The sequence below is a fragment of the Betta splendens genome, chromosome 4 (assembly GCF_900634795.4).
Source record: "Betta splendens chromosome 4, fBetSpl5.4, whole genome shotgun sequence".
Taxonomy (NCBI): Eukaryota; Metazoa; Chordata; class Actinopteri; order Anabantiformes; family Osphronemidae; genus Betta; species Betta splendens.
The window spans coordinates 16,760,983-16,777,005 of record NC_040884.2 but is presented as its reverse complement, the minus strand read 5'-3'; the positions used below and the strand labels follow the sequence as shown (position 1 = coordinate 16,777,005).

Genomic DNA, 16,023 nt, shown 5'->3' with positions numbered 1-16,023 from the left:
CAGATCAAGTTATCAGGCTGCCGCGGGGTCAGGCGGCCAGATGTTCCGTAGATCCTCTAGGATCAGCTGATTTCCCAGGCCCGGCCCTCTGCGGCCGCCGTATGCGAGGCATTTACCCGGCACCGTAAGGCAGCTGTTAGTGAAGATCATGCTCACAAATCCTAAGTGACTTGAATGTTTTACATCCAGCGAGCGCTGTGTGTGACACACAACGGCCGAAGCCTTCAGGCCACTGGAGTCATTGTCTCACTGGTCACAATGTGTCTTTAGACAAAATCCCCTGGGAACAAACTACCAGTTAGTGAGATCAAAGCCTCGTGTGACTTCTCAGCCTGTCTCGTGCCTTAATACACACATATCGTATCGTCACAGGTGTTTCGCAGCAGTAAAACAGGTGACAGGCTGTTCGGCTCCACACTGACTGGGTTGCTCTGGTTTCCGCGCTTCTTCTTCGTGGGGCCACTGCAACAGGAGCCACTTTCCGTCCACGCGCTCACAGCCGTTAACTTGCGCACTGTCCGTCAAGTCAGTGCTGTAACATTACAAGCGTCAGAACTCCGCTGTCGTTGCGGCCGGTGGTGCGCACTGCGCAACCTCAGCCCCGGCGCTGCTCACACGCGACGCAGATTCACGCACCGACGTGTTTTTATTAGCTCCCATCACTTACGCGCGCCGCGCATCGTCGGCTGGCGCCCGTTAACGCATCACACACACACACACACACACACGCACGCTTATATACGATAGAGGTCCTTACCGCCGTCTCCATACGTTTCGATCCCATATCCGTCCTGCAGCCCGTTGCTCCACGTACCGTCGTATCTGGCAGGCGTGTTGTGGCTCTGCCGGACTCCGTAGCGACCCTTGAAGCCGTGGCTCCACTCTCCGCGGTAGATCCACTTGCCCTTATTCTCCACGCCGAGCCCGTGCCGCTTCCCCTGGGACCAGTAGCCCCTGTAGGTATTCCCGCTGGGCCAAGTGTACACCCCTACGATCTCGAAGCCGTGCGACCAGGACCCGGCGTACTCGCCCTGGCCCTTGGGTCCGGTGCAGATGCCGTGTCCGTGGGCTTTGCCATCCTCCCACCCCCCGCAGTACGTGCCACCGTCGTCGAAGTCAAACCTTCCGCCCGTCATTCAGATGCGCACTGGAGATTCAGCGGATGGTCGGTGCGCTGCTGCAAGCTCTCCTGGCGTCTCCGGCGCCGAGGCAGCGGGATCCAGGGTCGGTGGCGGCGATGAAAGGATGAGCCAGCAAAGATGGTGACTGCCGGAGAACGGGAGACAGGACGATGCACACGGCGATGAGGACGCTGCGCCCGCACATGTCACGCAAAAGGCGTTTGCGATGGTAAAGCGTGAAGGTGTCACTTACCGGAGGCGCACGCCGGGTTCTGTGCTGTGCGTCGCTCTCTCCCCCCTCTCACCCACTGATCGCAGAGGGAGAGAGACAGGCGCCGAGTCCCCGCTGAAAAAGACACTGGGCCAACGGCAACGTCACGCCACAGGTACCTCCCACTGCCCCCACCGAACCGAAAGCATCCTGGACCCCGGCAAGTCAGCTCCACGTTTGGGAATCGCCTCTAAAAAGTATAAGCTGTGCATCATATTTTTGGTCTAATTGTAAATTTAATTTGTTAAATATTCCCAGAGCCTGTACTTATTAAAACGTTTATTACACCGACTAAACGCAAAAGGTATTTTACTTAATCAGATATAAATCACTCAGTGCATCTCTAAAACTATACAAAACAGAAGAACTATCTGCAATTAAAATGCTTTAAATAAACACCCGTGATTAGGCTCATACATCACAGTAATAACTCTTAAAAATAACACCAACTAGAGAACAGTAGTTCACGCTCTAAAAATGGCGACCCCTGCTGGTCAAACCTCCTCATTGCATCACCTATGATCGTTTAGTGTAAGAATGTGTGGATTAGAGAGCGTACAGGTCTGTCGTCGCAAGCACCTATCAGTTCTGTGTAACACTAATCGGAATTTGTAAAGAATTAAGCTAATGTTTTGTATTATTAGGTGAAAATTAGGAACATGTGACCGTGACTATATGTACAGATTACAACCAACTTTCATTGTGTTAAGTGACAGTGACAGTTAAACACTCCGAGCCTGTAGGGGGTGCACGTGTACTTTGACTGTGACGTAATTCGCCGACCTCGCCTGTTCAAAAAGTAACAGCAAATAAAATGGCGTCGGAAATCAGCTGTGAAAGCCAAGATGAGAAATCTGCTCTCATCGGGGAAGACGCAAAACAGCAGCGTGGAACCGAATCGAAGCTGAAGCTTTATCACTGGACGCAGTCTTTCAATTCGCAGAAGGTGAGCGTCACGGCGTTTCAGCACCGCATGTCAGCGGACAGCTCCTACCGAGAGGCGTGTACTGGTTGTTGTGGGTCGTTTGAGGTCCTTGTATGAACACAGTGTTGTGATGACGTATGTGGTTCAGCACCGCAGTTTAATGGACAGCTCCTCACGAGATGGTTAATAATATGCGTGTCATCTGTGAACTAGACCCAACTGATTTCATGTTCATATCATATATTTTTAGGACCTGTGCAACAAACCTCAGGCGTATGTCCAATGTGCAAGAAGTGAAGAAAAAGAACATGAAGATTTGCTTTAAAGGCAATCAGTAAAATATCTCAGCGTTTTGTTGTTGATGGTTGTTTTCCAGGTGCGTTTGGCCATAGCGGAGAAAGGTCTGCAGTGTGAGGAGTATGACGTGAGTCTACCGCTCAGTGAACACAACGAGCCATGGTTCATGCGCCTGAATCCGGCTGGTGAGGTACCGGTTCTGGTCCACCGTGACAACGTCATATGTGACCCAGCGCAGATCATGGACTACCTGGAGCAGAACTTCAATGATGGTGAGAGCAAACGAAGAGCGCTCGGGTTTCCTCTCCTCGCTCACAGTCAACCTGTTCCAGTAGTTTTGGTTTTAAATTATGCCTTTTTGTTAATTATTATATTTATGTTGGGTGGATTTGTATTTTTTTCAGTTATTTATTCACTCATTGTCTTTACTTTTTATTTTCTGTTGGTCCGCATTCATGATAGAATAGGGTCTCATCCTATCATCAGTCATCTTAAAGGGGAGAGAATCTGGTAAGTAAACTAGTAAATATTATGACTGGTTTAAATTCCCTCATTTAAATTAAAAAAAAAAACATTCAACGCAGCAGTTTTGTACATCAGTGTTTGGTAGGAATCAGTCTGCAATAAACCAAACCTTGCTTCATTCCTTGTTTATTTGCAGAAGGTTCTCCCAAGCTGGTGCCTGCGGAAGGAAGTACATACTACCACAGAGTGCAGCACTACAGGGAGCTGCTGGACTCACTACAGATGGACGCCTACACGCACGGCTGCATCCTCCACCCTGAGATCACCGTGGACTCCCACATACCGGCGTATGCTGCCACGTGCATTCAAAGTAGGACGAGCACTGCCCCCTTGTGTTTCACACGATGTACTTCTAGCCTCAGCAATAATGCTACCGGTTCGAATTGGCACAGATGTGGACAGAATAGCTGCATTCATATAATGGCAAATGAAGTGAACGTCTAAGCAGATCAGTTGATGTGAGCCTGATTGGAGCAGGATGCTGTTCGCGTGAGGACACAGTGAGGCTCACGGCTTCTAATATGCTCCTGTGTGTTTTATGTGACAGCACAGATCGGGAACACAGAGTCGGAGCTGAAGAAACTGGCTGAGCAGAATCCGGAGCTTAAAGATGCTTACGTAGCGAAACAGAGGCGCCTGAAGGTGAGTTCAAACTGAGTGTCGCTATAATAATAATAATAATACACTCAACTAATGAAACCAACTAAAAATGCTTCTGCAGTCCAAGTTGTTTGACCACGACAACATAAAGTACCTGAAAAAGCTTCTGGATGAGCTGGAGAATGTGATGGACCAGGTAGAAACAGAACTGCAGAGGAGAGTGGAGGAAACACCAGGTAAATAAAGAAATGCATTTTTATTAAATGATTCCACGTCATTTGTGCAGTAATAATATTAAATCAGCGTCTTACAGCCGTACTTGAGATTTGGTTGGTCTCACCTCTCGCTCGCAGAAGAAGGCGGTCAGTCCTGGCTGTGCGGGGACTTCTTCAGCATGGCCGACGTCTCGCTGGCCGTCGTCCTCCACCGCCTCAAGTTCCTCGGCCTCTCCCGCCGCTACTGGGGCGACGGTAACCGCGGCAACCTGGGGGCGTACTACGAGCGCGTGGTGGAGCGGCCGGCCTTCCGGAGGGTCCTGGGCCACGTCAACAACATCCTGATCTCGGCCGTGCTGCCCGTGGCGTTCCGCCTGGCCAGGAGGAAGGCGCCGGCGCTCGCCGGGGCCACTCTGCTGATCGGCGTCCTGGGAGGAGCCACGTACCTCGGCTTCCTGTTCGTGAAGAGGAGGATGACGGCCGTTGGCTGAGCGAGGGGGAAGCGGCGGCGTGGGACGGGATCGGCCCGGGGTGCCCACTGTACACGCAAGCAAAGCTAAACTGACAGCAGTGGCACGTACAGGACAGTAATTGAAGCAGATCTTAGTTGTTTTCGTTTACTGGTAGCACAAAAACGCACTTTTGTCCGCGCACAATAAACGACTGCTGCATTATTTACCAAAAGTCAGATTTCACCCATCAAATGTTCAAATGTTTAGTGTTTTTCCAGTTCTCTGAATATATATGAATACATGACTGAAGGCTTTGAGTCATAACCTGTACTAAAAAATAAACCAAAAGAAAACTGCCTGTCATTCAGTTGATTTTATGCCAAATCAAAACAACGCAACAAAACTAAATGGGCTGAAATACACACAAAAACCCGAGCAGAGGGGGTCATCGCAGACTCCTGCAGGTGCTCAGAGGAACATCTGTCCAGCATTAAACTGCTCCGTGTTTCCCGTCAATCAAATCTAACTGAGAGCGGCCCTAAAAACCACAACTCAGCACCACTGAGCACGCCATCACATGCCGTCGAGGGTCAAACATTTACAACATCCTATAAGGTCAGCCTGGGCTTTTATGGCACAGGTGCCTTTTTGTGGCTAATGATCTGAGTCTTAAAGTTTAAAAGCTCTGCTCTGCTGCGTAATGGTCGGCGACCTATGCTATTTAAGCTGATTTTCAGACCTGTCATTGACAGATTACAGCATACAAACAAACGTGAGCATGGGGGATAATTGCTTAAAATGCGTTGTCCTACCTTAATAACTAGACTTGCTTGTCTCCACTAGGGGGCAGTGTTTCCCCAAATAACAGACTTCTGCATTTCCTGGATAGCATGAAGTACATGCATGATACTTAAGAATAGACGCCCCTTGGACAATGCTGTTGCACCCAGCTGACAAATTAAAGCCCTTATTGGAGTCGTGCAGCGTCTGACGTGTTACTGTTGAGCTGTTTCCAGTCCAGCAGGTGTAAACGGTGGTTTCCTCTTTGCTTCAGTCAACATCGTGTAACATTAGAGTCACGCACACCTTTGCCAGATACATACAACCAAATATCTGAAGGGTTCTAAACACAAGCGTTGACACATCTGTTAAACTGTCAGAGACATTTAAAAGGATGATGCCAGTTTTTACTGTATAACAAACTATCCCATTACTGTGAGACGATATTCAAGTAACATGTCAGTTTCCTCAATAAACCTTATTCTTCTGCCAGAACAAGGTTTAGAAATGCTTCAACTGTGACATCTCCAAATTGCAATCTGCAGGATTAGGATCAGACTTGGACCAGCTGCCTGCTCCAAGTGTTGCTGGGGCCAGATTCTACTGATCTTCACTTTGATAGGTCAGAATTCAGTATTAGCAACATGAGGGTAGGAGAATATTCACACTGGAGCTTGAGTACTAAATACTCTATTTTATGATGCAAGTGAATTCTCTTTCCTGTCACATTTTATCGGACACCAAACTGCAGGAGACACTGAACCACCTCCAATCCTAAAGGCTGCCAGATCAGCGGGGGCTTCACACTATAACTGTTGTTGCTGGTGGTCATTTGTTCTTATCTGTCTCCTCCAGCGCCTTCCTTCAACCTGTCAGGGCAGACGGCCGCCAACCCTGAGCCTAGTTCTGCTGGAAGTTTCCATTGAGAGACCTTTGCTTGGTCAACATGAGGCAAGCAAGCCTCATTTAAACCGAGTAAGACGTTCTACGAGGAACGTGACAGCGTGATCAGTGAGACGTTACGTCCTGGACGATGTGGCATTAGCGCTGGGATGCCTGCTGGGACACTGTAATTTGTGGTAGATCACTTGCGTTCCCGTTTGGAGCGTCCTTAAACCTCTCTGGTGAATGATGGAGACTGGCAATCGCTCAGACCGCTAACACAAAGCTGTGTGCGCGCTGCCATTCAAATAAACTAAACTGCTCTCTACAGCCATCCAGTCCTCTCTCTCTCTCTCTCTCTCTCTCTCTCTCTCTCTCTCTCTTTCTCTCTCTCTCTCTCTCCATCCTCTCAATGGAACTCATGCTCCTTCTTCACTGGGACAGTCCCCATGTCTACAGGGGAAACAAACAGATAGAGAACTCTTCTCTTGCTGGAGTGAGAGCTGAGCGATGCAGGTGGACGGTGGGGTGATGATGCAGACAGGCAGGCTGCGTAAACAGAAACCCACGCAGCAGTACAGTAGCTGTTGCAGCGGGCGGAGGCGGGAGCATGGAAGCTCAGAAGACGTTCTGAAGACGAGCCTCATTTATTCCTCGCGCTGACGTCACATAATGACCCACCGTGGACAAAGAAGTGTCACCGCTCCGTCCGAACTGTCTCTGCGCCCGGAGCAGCAGCTGCGTCGCACATCTGTCATTATTATCTAATGAGCAGACCGCACTCCCACTCTCTCGTAACTCCCGCTTTTATATTTCCCCTCATGGTTACTTTGGACGCTCCGCTCAGGATCGTCGAGGGGCGGCCAAAGCCTGTTGGCACCATCAAAATGTGTTCTGAGAAACCCAGCGGAGGCTTCCAGAAAGCAGCGTCACCGCTCGGAGCGTCTGCGATGCAGTGTTTGCTGAGCCGACAGAGGTGGGCTCTCACCATGTTGACACTAGTGTTAAAATGACCCCCTGCTGGCTCACTCTTCGCAGCTTTATGATGAAACCCAGTGCCACCATTCATCCCCACATGTGCTCCTCAAATATTTAAACTTGGCCTACATAAACAGGGCTGCACAGGCGCGGTGATACCCAACCCCGCTTGGAACGCACCGGGCGCATTATAAATCTCCCCTCAATTGGCCAGGTGCGGCCAAGTCAAACACGTCGCCCAGCTTTTTATTGTGTAAAATGAGTTTTGTGCGTATGAAAATGAGCCGCCGCGATGTCAGCGCGAAGGCGAGATGGCGGGAGGAGCCCAGCGTGGACAGGGGGCACGTTTGACAGGTGTTGTCAAACGCTACCAAGCGAGAAGTGTGATCCAAATAACTTAGAATTGAAGATTAAGAAAGAGCAAAACTTATAGTTGATCAGAAGTCAGAAAGTTCAAACATTTGTATATGTATCAGACCTACAAACCCAAGAACATCAGCTACATCGCAGCTACGCTACCATTAGCCGTTAGCTCTCCCTGTACTACACAACTACAGTACATACTGCACCCTATTGATCCTCTTGGGGGAGCGGCTTCGGACGTTATCACGCCATTCAATGGTCATTATCAGTGGTTATCAGCCCATACGTATGAGCCGGTAGGTGCCCATCTACCTGCTGGCAGCGGTGAATAGGTGCGGTAGATCGTTGTCAATGATCCGTAAGGTTGATCACGGCTCGGATGATTTAACCAGCAGAGTCAGTATGGGCGCTGTTGAGCTGTTGTTGTTCCGACGGGAGGATCGAAGTTTTGGATTTTGATTTATTAGCGAGCATAACTTAGCAAGTAGCTAGCGGTATTGTGTTAGCTAACTATAACCTGAACCCCCCACCCGTTATCCAGCCCTAACCCTAATCACAATAACCTCTAAAGCTGCTTAACATAGCAACTTAGCTAGCTGTTAGCTGTTCGCGAGGAGGCAGAGCAGGCACCTACTGGCCCATACGAATGCGCTGATAAGTTCTGATCAGCCCATTCGTAATGGCTGATAACATCCGAAGCGGGTGCTTGGGGAAGCTGTGTGCTCTGCCTTTGGCAGTGGGCCACGCATGGGGGCTCCCGGGGGGTTAGTGTGGAGTCTGTGTCTCAGGGACCTTCTGCTTCTCATGTCAAAGCTCTACCCATTGAGCTACAGTACCAGGCCGCCAACATGGTATCTGAAATGAGAACACCGGTGAAGGTCTGATCCTTTTGTAAGTGTGGTGAGGTGGTGACCAGAGCGGATGTGTTGTCATAGCAACAACACCACCGTGGACCAACATCACTGGGATAACAACAGAAGATTGGTACTGTACGTACTGTAACCCAGGAACCAACTAGATCAGCTGAGAGGGAATACGTTTCACTCGGTACCCTCATCAGCATGAGTGAAATACTGTAAGAGTTATTTGTTGGTATAAAGTCAGATTCAGTCACATCCCATCATACTAGATAATGGGCCAATACTAGGATTTGTTCAGACTGGCTCTACATTTAAAAGCAGTAAATCAGAACTTGAACCCTCCCACCAGGAGGTAAAATACTACAGCGGTAGTTTCATTGGTTCAGCTGAGGTGAGAAACGCACTGGGTTCAGTCCGTTCCCATTCGCCGCCTTGAGGAAAGCTTTTGAGGGGTCACGTTGCCGTCTGGCCTTTGCGGGTTCGATGTGTGCAGAGGCAGCACAAGATGCGCTGCTTGTTCAAAGCCCCGCTGGCAAAGGGAGGCGCTGAGTTTCTCCAGAGAATTGGAGGATACGGGCATTTTAAGTGGTGTCAGGACAAGTTGTGTTCTATGGAGTTAGAGCAGCGTTCAGCTTTAACTTATTACAGAACCTAACTATAACTGCTCAGGATTTGTTTTTATTTATTTATTTATTATTTATTATCCCGAATATCTAGACGCACCTGCAAATACGTTTGAGCGTTTGCGCGTCAACAGTTAGAGGTCAGACGTGGATCCAACGCGTGAGGACCAACGACGGGCAGAAAGAAGCCGAGCGAAGGCAGCTAGTTCACAGGGTATCAGCTATAACATACTTGAGCCATGAAAACATGCTGACTGGGTGGATTATCTCTGCGAATTGAGCAGGATAACAGATGAAACTATATATGGCATTCTAAGCAGGCACTGGAAAGCAGATTTTGCATTGGCAGGATTTTTGCGGCGCCGCTGCCAAACACAATACTCGACATAATGAGAAACACTTGTTTCGGGATGAACGATCCGCCGAGCCGCGCGGCTTTCAAGCGCCAGCGAGGGCCGCGCGCGCTGGACTGCGTGTCGTTAACACTGATTATGTGCGGTGGCCTTGGCTCCCGGCCAGAGGAACGTTCCTGCGCATGGAAGTGTGGGATCCGTCTCCGTTAGACACGCAGCGGGAGACCTGAGGACGAGTCACAGCCTCGCTTTTTACTGCGGGTCTGTTCTCTCTGGACCTTCTGTAAAAAAAAAAAATCAAATGAATATAAAGTTTCTGAGTGATTGAATATTATCCAAGAACAAATAAAGCATAAATCAACAGAAATAACCAAGTCGTAACAGCCTCTCTGGGGCTAATGGCCTGGGCCTGTTGAAAGCAATCGTTCAGCATCCGAGCTGAGCCTGTCTGTCATTCGCACGCTGGGCTTTTAGTGCATCTATAGGAAGGAGGCGTTCGAGAGGAACAAAGACCTGTTTGCTTGATGCTCATTTCCGAAAAGCGCTGACTCGTCAAATAAAAGCCAGAAACGCTGCCTCGCCTGAAAACGCGTCGCCATTAAAAAGTCTCTCATTTGGATCCCAGCAGTATTTCATTGTTACAAAGAGCGGTATTAAATGGCAAAGGGGCTTTTATTGACATGGCTGTATCCATGGAGGGCGAGAGAGGCCTGCTCTCTCTCTCTCTCTCTCTTTCTCTCTCTCTCTCTCTGGTGCCTGAACCCATTAACACCAGTGGAGAGAAGGACTACGACTGGACACGTGCAGCGATCATCATCTCACAGTGACAGTCTTCCTGTGGCGCTTCTTCAGCCGCTCCCCACCATGGGTTTATGGACAATAAATGGGACCTGGAAACACCCCGAATAATGTGTTCCAACAAGAACCTGTTCTGGCTTTGAATCCGATTGGAACTCGACCGAAGTCTCGGTTACTCTCTGAAAATAACTTAACGAAAAGAAAAGAAAGAGGTATAAGCTGGAATATAATAGTGAATTATTATAAAAAGGTCTGGGTCACTTGAGACGCGTCCAGCAACAATGGAGCCGAAGTCAACCAAAACAGAGAGCGTCCATTCATCCCATACATTAAACTACTCCACTCGGCAGTGACACAGCGTCGATGGCTCTCTTTAAAACGAGAGATTAAAGGTGGATTTCAGTTTCAGTGGAACCAGAATAAATACAGGGTTGGGAATTAGCCGTGTTTACCTCTGTTTTATCCCCATGGCATTCGCGGTGAGAAGCACAAGGCCGCGCCGGGGGCTTTATGTCTTTGGAGGTTTGGTGCGAGGGCTCCGCTGCTGGATGGCAGCACTGTACTAACAAACATTTGCACCGATACGGAATCGCACTCCGACCGACAAACTGTAAACGTGTGCGTCTCAGGCCCGTGAGTCACCGCGAGGCAGAGCGCACGCCCCACAGCGCTGGGCTCCGAGCACATGCTGCGTTTTGTAGAAACGAAGGGATGAAGGTGGGATGCTGGCGGACAAACACTTGTCTTTCCCTCGTCCATCATTCGTCTCTCAGGCGTTTTGGGGCACGGGAAAAGGCCAAGAAGTGACAAACTGGACCCTCTTCTTCACACAAGCCTCCAATCTCCCTGCGACTGTCCACCATCGACTACTCTAATTGGCCGCTGCTCCGCTCACTCGTCCATAACTACGTCTTCATGGGGCACATTAAACGAAAACAATCGAGTACAAGTCTGCGAATGAATGAAAATGGGAGTCTTTATCCCAATCATCTTGTCACCGGCACCGTCCGGGGTCACCGTTTAGAATAACTATAAACACGTTTGGTTTCTGTCTCTGTCAAATGCCCATTACAGACCAATTCCACGAAAATATAAGCTGGCTCCCTTTTCTTGCTGCCAGAGGGATTTAAAGAGGAAGTCTTGTTTTTGCTGGCGGCGTCTTTAACCGCTCATGACGGACTCATCCCTCAAGATGCACAAGTTCTGACGTGGGAGGAAAGGCGGGTATCAGTACTCGAAGGTCACGGCGGCTCTCGAATGTCAACAGGTCGCGTGGATCTGGTTCCGTTGAGGAGGCTGGTGGAAGGCGTCGGCTCAGACGTCCGCGTCAGAGCCACCAGCACCCACCCACACGTGGCCTTCACGTTCAGTCATGCAGTCACCTCCAGGGTGTGACCGCCGCCCGCCCCCCGTGGGGCGTGGGGGGCGACCGCCAGCCACTGGCCCGACCGCCAGCCACCGCAGGTCCACCGTCCTGCAGCTCACGAGGCAGCAGCCAAATACTGGAGCCGTGGCCTAAAAATAGCAGCAAAGAGGTCAAAGTGAAGGATTCCATCTAAACAAAAGAGCCACGCGGCATCGGAGACACGTCAGGGAAACAAGGCGCCCGACGTACGGAGGGTAAAATGAGGTAGAGGCAGGATCCAGTGTCAGGCAATTCAATTAGCGTGGGTTGGATTTGGCCTGAAACGGCTATTATTTGGATTTTCGCTCAGATGATGTGTTTTGCCCGGGTGATTTTATTTCCTTTCCACTCGCGGCTCGTCCGCGTACGAATCCATCCACAACCTCAGACAACGTCCTGCTTCCTGAGCTCCGTGTCCCGTCAGGAGAGTGCCCACGCGACGGTCGGAGTGTTCTACTGACCTTTACTACCGCTACAGACTGACACGCATCCAGGTGGGTGGAAATGAGCGCTGGACACACACTTAACAGGCCCTGCAGGCCTCTTTAGCAGCCTGTAAGCCCCGGTGCACGTGCGTGTTGGTTTTACTACACTAATCATGTGCCAGGCTGCGTCATTCCCCCTAACGGCCCCTTGTAATAACACTGGCAGAGTTACGTCACTCGCATCCACGGGGAATTGTGGAGGTTGGGGAGAGGAACCGGTCACGGGTTCAATAAAAGCTCTCCCACTAACTGGACGCTGAAGCTGAAGTTCTCAAAAGGTATTTTTCTAATGGGAGAAGGATTAGCGTAAGCAGCGTTTGCCTCAGCAGACAAAGGAGAAAGCTGCTTTTTTTGGGGGGGGGGGGGGGTCTGTGCACCTTGGATGTGTTTTACGTCACTACCACCCACTGCTTTTCCTTCACATGTGGCCGAGTTCCGAGAATTCGTGTCCTCGGACTGTTTTTAATGACTGGGGTCACCTCACGGACGCCTCCCAAGCGCTCCAGGCTTTCGCTTCCAGTGTCATAAACTTGAATGTCCAAAGAGGGAAGCGGAAGCACGCACCATAGCAACACCATCATACTAGAGATGGTCGCGATCAGCTGCCTGAAGGAATATGCTCACGTTTTTACCAAGAGCTGAACGAGGAGCTGGTTTTTCTACGCCAATAAATTTAAATGTATTTATCCAATCGTGCACAAAATCCTAAATCTGTTATCGGTTTTAATTTGAAATCAATGGGCAAATGTGACATCATCACATACTGTAAGATGGATCCACGAGGAAAGGCCTGTGCCCTCTGGTGGCCTGTGTAACAACTGCACCGAGTTATAAGGGGGGGTCTTTATCATATTGTAAGAAAACTACTGTATGTACGCACTGTATTTGCTCCCACATGTAAAAACTGAACAGCATAACTTAAAGTCAGGACAGTGATGCGAGTGTAACATTCTGGGCATTTCACACCGTTTCATTTCTTCTCCCATGACAGTTCACTGAAAGCGAGTGATGGAAGAAGACCAGGCCCGGTTCGTCTTCTGCTGGGAGGATAACCGACTTTACTTTTGTTGGCTAGACGTCTCATTTTTCACGCCATGTGACGAATATCTCACTCTGAAAAAGTACTGGAACTCCCTGAACGGCCAACACCAACATAATAAAACTCACAAATTTCAGAAGGCTGGAAATCCCCAATTTAACCTACTTTAAACCAAATCCCAACACCCTGTTGCTCATAATCTGACTTTTCCATACGGCGTCACCTTTCAGCAGATGCACGGTAAATAAATCTTTATTGAATAATCCGTTTCACACGCGGCGGAGCTCGGTGTAAAGGCGGCTTCTGGCTCCAGCGGGAGGGGATCTGAGACACCCAGAGCTCAAAGGCTTCCAGTTAAAACAGAGCGCTGCAGCCTGCGGATTCCCACTTCGATGTCACTTGGATGGAGCTGAATGCGAAACCGAGACATTTATGTACAGTTGGACCGTGTTTACATTCTGTGGTGTCTGCTCCTTCCACCTTTTCCACCGTATTTGTAGCATCAGCTAATGGGCGCGGCAAGAAAAACTACAGTTTATCACCAGCCGCCAAGAGACGAAGCACATTTAAAGAAGCTGTGATTGAATAGCGGTTAAAAAGATGAAAAGATAAACCAAGTGCAAAAATAATGAATCAATATTAGGTTCATGCGTTTGCAGGGAGCTATGAACCAGTTATGAAACAGCTGTTCTCCAGAGTTCCATGACTCGTTCCAGAGAGGCTCCAGGTTCCACTGTTACCAGGTGCTGCCCACTCCTCACCTTAATTAACCAATCTCCTCCCATTAACGCCTGTTTTCCTTCTGCATCCAAACTCCACCAAACTGCACAAACCTTCTACATGTGGCTCCTTCAGTCAGTTCACATGCAGAACTACAGTACACCCTTTGGCATGGAGCTGAAAACATGTTTGTTTTACGCATCTGGAAAAACTACTAAAGGCGAAAGGTAATAGAATTTTAGTATAAACCTGCCTGAATATCACTCTTTGTGTCTTTTTCTATGAAGGGCGATAATTTAAAAAGACAAAATAAAAGCATGGAATATGTTTTATCCTGTTGAGTACACTGCATGTCCGCTCCACGGCTGAGCCCACCCAGGAGAGAAAGGGGATCCTGCTGCTGTTAGAATATTCTCCCAGTGGATCTCATTGTAAGAGTTTAAGAATATTGTAAGTCTCTAATCTTACATAATTTATTGAGCATATGCAGCCTCACAACAGACACGAGGATCTCCAGCTTTTATTGGGTTTAAATCTTCTTGAGGCGACTCCGAGACAAGACTAATCTGACTTTAACACCTACTCCTTGAGGTCGTGAACCTGATTGTCTCCACGGCGACCGGTAGACAGGGGTTAGGCAAATACGTAACATGAGTCGCAGCCGCTGACGCAGCGCGGATGACGCGGGAACAGCGACATCGTTCCTCTCTACATCTGGAATCACTCTGCTACTGTGCGTCTGCAGGTCAGAGGTTGGTGAAAGTTTACCATCACGACGGCGTGCGGCCGCAGCCCGTCCTCAGATAATAGGCGATTTCAAGGAAAGGGTGTAAAGCAAACTGATGGGAAGGACTGTCATTTATGAGCAGCGAGATAAAATATAAACAGTGACTGCAGTTAGCAAAGACGGAAGGAAAATATGTTTCTCCACTTCCACCTTCTTTAACTTTGTTTCTTCATTGCTGCAAACTTAGCCATGACTGAATGTTTTTCTATCTGATAGACGCATCCATACGTTTGTTGTTCCAAATGAACACTTGAGAAGTTATATGAACAAGAGCGTTTCATTTCTTCATTCAGTCTTTTATTCTAAGAGCAATAAATACAGACAAGAGGAAACGAAGAGACTGGTCTAATTGCAACCATGTGCAGCTTGTGGAAGGACTGTGTAGCAGCAGAGCTTCAGGACGAGCCTCGTGGTGATGCTCAACAGGAAACAAGTCCAGGAAACGACACCTAGCTTAGACATGCATTCAATAAATTCATATGCAGAGATATGTAAATGTTTATAGCTGGGAATATCTCAAAATGTCTCAAACTGTGTTGTTTAGTGGGAACCAGACTTCCTTCAGCTCTTGAACACACACCATGGGATGACCGATATGTCTGAGGACCTTCAGCCATTCACTCACTACAGAGGACAAGACAGATTAAAGGGAAGTAGAAGGAACACAAATGCTCAATTACATCACTTGTTCACTAAATAACACATGGAAAAAGTGGAACATCACGTACTGGAGACATAATAATGTGAAATTAGGAAAGTCTGTGATTTTCCTTGCACAGCGATCATATGTTAAATGGTTTAAGCTGTTGCTGAGCACGTGAAATGAGAAACACGGATACGTTCACCACGAGTGAACACGCAGCTCAGATCAGGTGGAGGCTGAGCGATAGTAGCAGTTACACAAAAAAGAAAAGAAGGATGACTTCTGGATGCTCCTCACAGTGACCTGGCTTCCTTTCCTTCACATCTGATATCGTGAACTTGGATGTTTAGTACCGCTGTTGAGAAAGATGTGAGCATCCGCAGCCGGTGCAACAAAGACGTCACAGACCGAAGCAATGACGAACTGTTTTCTTTGGTCTGAGCGGCGCTTTGCATCGAGCCTGGGCAGGATTTCAGTAGCAGGGTCAGTCAGTCATTAACCCCCCCACACATACACACACACACATGCACACGCACAGGCACACACACACACACACACACACATATGAACACACACATGCGTGCACACAACCACACGCACCTAGACACGCACTCACACTCACGCGCACACACGCACACACGCACATACATGCACAGACAAACACACACACACACGCACACACACACACACATACATGCAAAACACAGACAAACACACACACGCACACACACATGCACGCACGCACACACATACATGCATAACACACGCACACACACACATACACACACGCACAAACACACACATGCAAGGAGAAAGCTTATCATGAGCAAAGACTTGAAGGGATACAATTACAAAATATTCTTATTGTGACGCAAGGCTTTGAACAAAACCAAAATCATTA

General features: G+C 48.7%; 2 protein-coding genes across 5 annotated transcripts in view; one reads left to right on the top strand and one right to left on the bottom strand.

Moving 5' to 3' along the window:
• Nucleotides 1-1,515, bottom strand: part of jph1a (junctophilin 1a) — an 18,048-nt gene extending 16,533 nt beyond the window's left edge. For both annotated transcript variants that reach the window (XM_029147321.3, XM_055508155.1), the window contains exons 1-2: nucleotides 1,375-1,515; nucleotides 758-1,266 (exon numbers count right to left, since the gene is read on the bottom strand). In XM_029147321.3, coding sequence (XP_029003154.1) covers nucleotides 758-1,136 — 379 coding nt within the window. In that variant the 5' untranslated portion in view covers nucleotides 1,137-1,266; nucleotides 1,375-1,515. The remainder of the gene's footprint in view (nucleotides 1-757; nucleotides 1,267-1,374) is intronic.
• A 644-nt stretch (nucleotides 1,516-2,159) lies between these two features.
• gdap1 (ganglioside induced differentiation associated protein 1) lies at nucleotides 2,160-4,769 on the top strand. Of its 3 annotated transcripts, none has more exons than XM_029147326.3 (6): nucleotides 2,160-2,338; nucleotides 2,694-2,886; nucleotides 3,276-3,449; nucleotides 3,687-3,781; nucleotides 3,861-3,975; nucleotides 4,053-4,364. In XM_029147326.3, exons 1-6 carry the CDS (start codon nucleotides 2,207-2,209, stop codon nucleotides 4,211-4,213), a joined length of 870 nt encoding a protein of 289 aa, XP_029003159.1. In that variant the 5' UTR covers nucleotides 2,160-2,206; the 3' UTR covers nucleotides 4,214-4,364. The 3 variants fall into 3 exon arrangements, with proteins under 3 accessions (XP_029003159.1, XP_029003158.1, XP_055364131.1); XM_029147325.2 differs by having other exon boundaries at nucleotides 2,161-2,338; nucleotides 4,093-4,769; XM_055508156.1 differs by lacking the exon at nucleotides 2,160-2,338 and adding an exon at nucleotides 3,082-3,124 and having other exon boundaries at nucleotides 2,747-2,886; nucleotides 4,093-4,769.
• Nucleotides 4,770-16,023: the final 11,254 nt, after the last annotated feature.

Coding starts and splice junctions, on each gene's coding strand:
- gdap1 (XM_029147325.2), top strand. CDS start 2,207: ATGGCGTCGGAAATCAGCTGTGAAAGCCAAGATGAGAAATCTGCTCTC. Junction 2,887..3,275: donor GGAGCAGAACTTCAATGATG/GTGAGAGCAAAC, acceptor GTTTATTTGCAG/AAGGTTCTCCCAAGCTGGTG. Junction 3,782..3,860: donor CGAAACAGAGGCGCCTGAAG/GTGAGTTCAAAC, acceptor ATGCTTCTGCAG/TCCAAGTTGTTTGACCACGA.